This window comes from Fundulus heteroclitus, chromosome 21 (genome assembly GCF_011125445.2).
Source record: "Fundulus heteroclitus isolate FHET01 chromosome 21, MU-UCD_Fhet_4.1, whole genome shotgun sequence".
Lineage (NCBI taxonomy): Eukaryota > Metazoa > Chordata > Actinopteri > Cyprinodontiformes > Fundulidae > Fundulus > Fundulus heteroclitus.
The window spans coordinates 38,841,706-38,844,897 of record NC_046381.1 but is presented as its reverse complement, the minus strand read 5'-3'; the positions used below and the strand labels follow the sequence as shown (position 1 = coordinate 38,844,897).

Genomic DNA, 3,192 nt, shown 5'->3' with positions numbered 1-3,192 from the left:
GCGCTGCACGCAAACAGGTGAAGGTTGATGGGGGGGGGGGGGGGATAAACAGCTGCGGCTGTCTGCGCTCCGCACGCCCCGCTGTCGCGCCGGAGGGGGCGGGGTGCGTATAGAAGCGGCGCCGCGGCGGAGCTCCAGCAGGACGCAGCGCACCATGTTCCGCTCACCTCCGCTGCGCGGACCGGGCCGGGCCCTGCAGGAGAACGGGCTGCAGGCCGAGGAAGAGGAGGAGGAGGAGGATGAAGAGGAGGAGGAGGAGGACGGAGACCTGGAGGAGGAGGAGGACGCGTCTCACCTGGAGAAGTTCATGAGGGACCGGAGGAGAGCGCGCTCCCTGCCGGCCTACCCGGCGGCGCTGCTGAACGGGGACCCCGGCAGGAAGCGGGTGAAGTTCGCGGACTCCATGGGGCTGACGCTGGCCAGCGTCAAGCACTTCAGCTCCCAGGAGGAGCCGCAGATCCCCTCCAAGGTGCTGTCCCGCCACCGGAGCTTCCCGCCGCCGCAGCAGGACGCCCTGGCCGGGCTGTGCCACAGCTTCAGGTCCGTGCTGGACACCGGCCGCCTGGTGGCCTCCTTCCCGGAGCCGCGGGACGCGGAGCGGCGCGTCCGGGAGCTGCGCGTCTGCCTGGAGACGCTCACCGTCACGCGGTTCGACGTGCGGGGCCAGGTGCGGGTCCTGCGGGGCAGCTCGGTGCGGGAGGTCGGGGTCAGGTACACCTTCAACGACTGGCTGTCCTACGTGGACGCGCAGGCGGTGCCGGCGGGGGAGCCGCGCGCCGAGGGGCTCCGGTTCGGCTTCACCATGTCCACGCCGCCCTGCGTGGACCCCAGCGCCGCCGTGCACTTCGCCGTGTTCCTGCGGAGCGACGAGGGCGAGTTCTGGGACAACAATCTGGGCCAGAACTACACGCTGCGGTACCGAGACTAGGAGGTCTGGAGGAGCTGCAGCTGCTTTCCACATGAGCCGAGGGACCCGGTTCGGCCAGAACCACCCAGCGGAAAAGTTCTGGTTCTGAGGACATCTGAAGCAGGTCCGCCTGGACCAACCTCCAGGTCCACATGGTCTCCATCAGGCCAAGGCAGGATGCTGGTCACCAGAACCCCACCTGGACCCGGTTCTGAACCCCATTGAAGACTTTTAGCCCCTCAGGATGAAATAATGAATACCAGCAAAGACTAGAAAGTTCTTCAGAACCACAGAAGGACTAATGTCCAACCTTCTGGGTTTCTGGGCCCACATTTTAATTCTAGCAGATGGTTCCGGTTCTGGAAGAATAACAAGAGGAAATGTTTCATTAATCATTGGTTAATTGACTCTGTCGGGTTTTAACAGATCGTTAGTTAGTTTATCAACCAGTCAGGACCGTTTACTGCTAGTTGCTCCTGTGATCCAGAACCAGAACCCACTGGATCCACTGATCGTCTCATAGTCCATTGGACCCGGTACCAATGCTGGGTGATGATCTGATCACGTTAAGCTGCTTTCCTTCCTTAAAAGAGGCCCAGAAAGAAGAAGGAAAACACTTAATGTGAGATAATAGTAACATATTTAATTTCTTTAATATTAATTATTATACATGTTGTTTTTGCCCGATATTGGAGAACTTTAGGAACGACTGATCATTGCTTCGATACGTGTAAATCATCCTAAAAACTTTGAATTAAAAGTGTTTAACCACCTCAGAAATTTGAAGTGAATCTAGAATTTAACCCAACAGGAAGCAGCTTTCAATACAACATGGCTGCCTGGCATAGAGAGACCGGCTAGCTAAAGTAACTAGCCGCTATTTTAGTCCCTTCCTTCAGTTTCTTCCTCCTGTTTGGTGCGTCGCTCACTGTTCTCATGCGCTGAGCAGCCTGTAGCGCTAACAACAGCTAGCATAATCAACTAGCACGCGCTAAAAACAGTTAGCATAATTGACTAGCACGCGCTAAAAACAGTTAGCATAATTGACTAGCACGCGCTAAAACAGCATAATTGACTAGCACGCGCTAAAACAGTTAGCATAATCAACTAGCATGCGCTAAAAACAGTTAGCATAATTGACTAGCACGCGCTAAAAACAGTTAGCATAATTGACTAGCACACGCTAAAAACAGTTAGCATAATCGACTAGCATGCGCTAAAAACAGTTAGCATAATCGACTAGCACGCTAACAATCCCTAAATGCCATGAAGCCACCGCATCCTCCAGAAAGAGCTTCAGCTGCTGGTGAGAGAGGAAGCTGTCAGAATAACAGGAGGGTTAAAGGTCCCACATGTCAGATTTAGTGACACCTAGTGGCTCAAACTGTGAACTGCAGCCAAGTTAGCGCCTCCAACCATAAACTGAACCTTTGCTGTTTTCAGCTAGTCTCAGACTGCGTGTGATGCAACATGTGAATATCAGCTGCTCTAGTTGGGAAGCTTTAGGTCGTTTAAAGTCAATAAAGCTGTAATTTATGTGGTTTCAAGTGATTTATGTTCTTTGTTTTATTATTAAACAATAAACCAAAAAGATCTTTAAATGTTGGCTTTATAGAAAAAAGATACTTAATAATAAAGTATAAAAAATAATTATACATAAAAAGGGAAAGGTAATTTCATTTTATTTTAACAATGTTACATCAGTGTTTAGTAATCTGTTGCATATTTATCTTATAATATGTTTTACACGATGATTTCCTGTATGATAAATAAAAGCATTAAAAAAACATAAAAACTGCAATTTAATAAACAACAGCAACCCAAACATAAAAAAGTTAATAAAAATTTGTTGAGCTCAAAGCTGACTGTTTGTTTCTTTTTGGGGTTTTTAGCATTAAAGTGAGTTCCTCCAACCTAAACATGCAGGAGGCCGCTCAGCTCTCTGGGACAGTCACTTACTAATCCTCCAGTAAAGATGTTTCCTTTGATTGTTGATAAAAAGATAAATATTCACCTCCTGTTTAAAAAGATGTAAATAAAAACTCATCATTTTTAAAAATTGAGCCTTTTCCTGAGCTTTATGATTTTTTGATAGATGTCAGAAACAAACTTCTTGGTATGAATACTTTTGGGCTTGACTGGAACAGAAACTAAGCGGCTTCCTCCTGATCCCACATGTCATTTAAACATAAATTAAGATTAAATGTCATATTTTAATGCAGCCAGCAGGTCCAGCGGGTCAGAGTACGGGACGTTTCCAGATGGTTCTGACATGAATCTCTGCA

General features: G+C 48.8%; 1 protein-coding gene across 1 annotated transcript; it reads left to right on the top strand.

Moving 5' to 3' along the window:
* The first annotated feature begins 59 nt into the window (after nt 1-59).
* ppp1r3g (protein phosphatase 1 regulatory subunit 3G) lies at nt 60-2,767 on the top strand. The gene has a single exon (XM_036125495.1). The coding sequence runs from the start codon at nt 155-157 to the stop codon at nt 926-928; it is 774 nt and encodes a 257-aa protein (XP_035981388.1). The 5' UTR covers nt 60-154; the 3' UTR covers nt 929-2,767.
* The last annotated feature ends 425 nt before the right edge of the window (nt 2,768-3,192 follow it).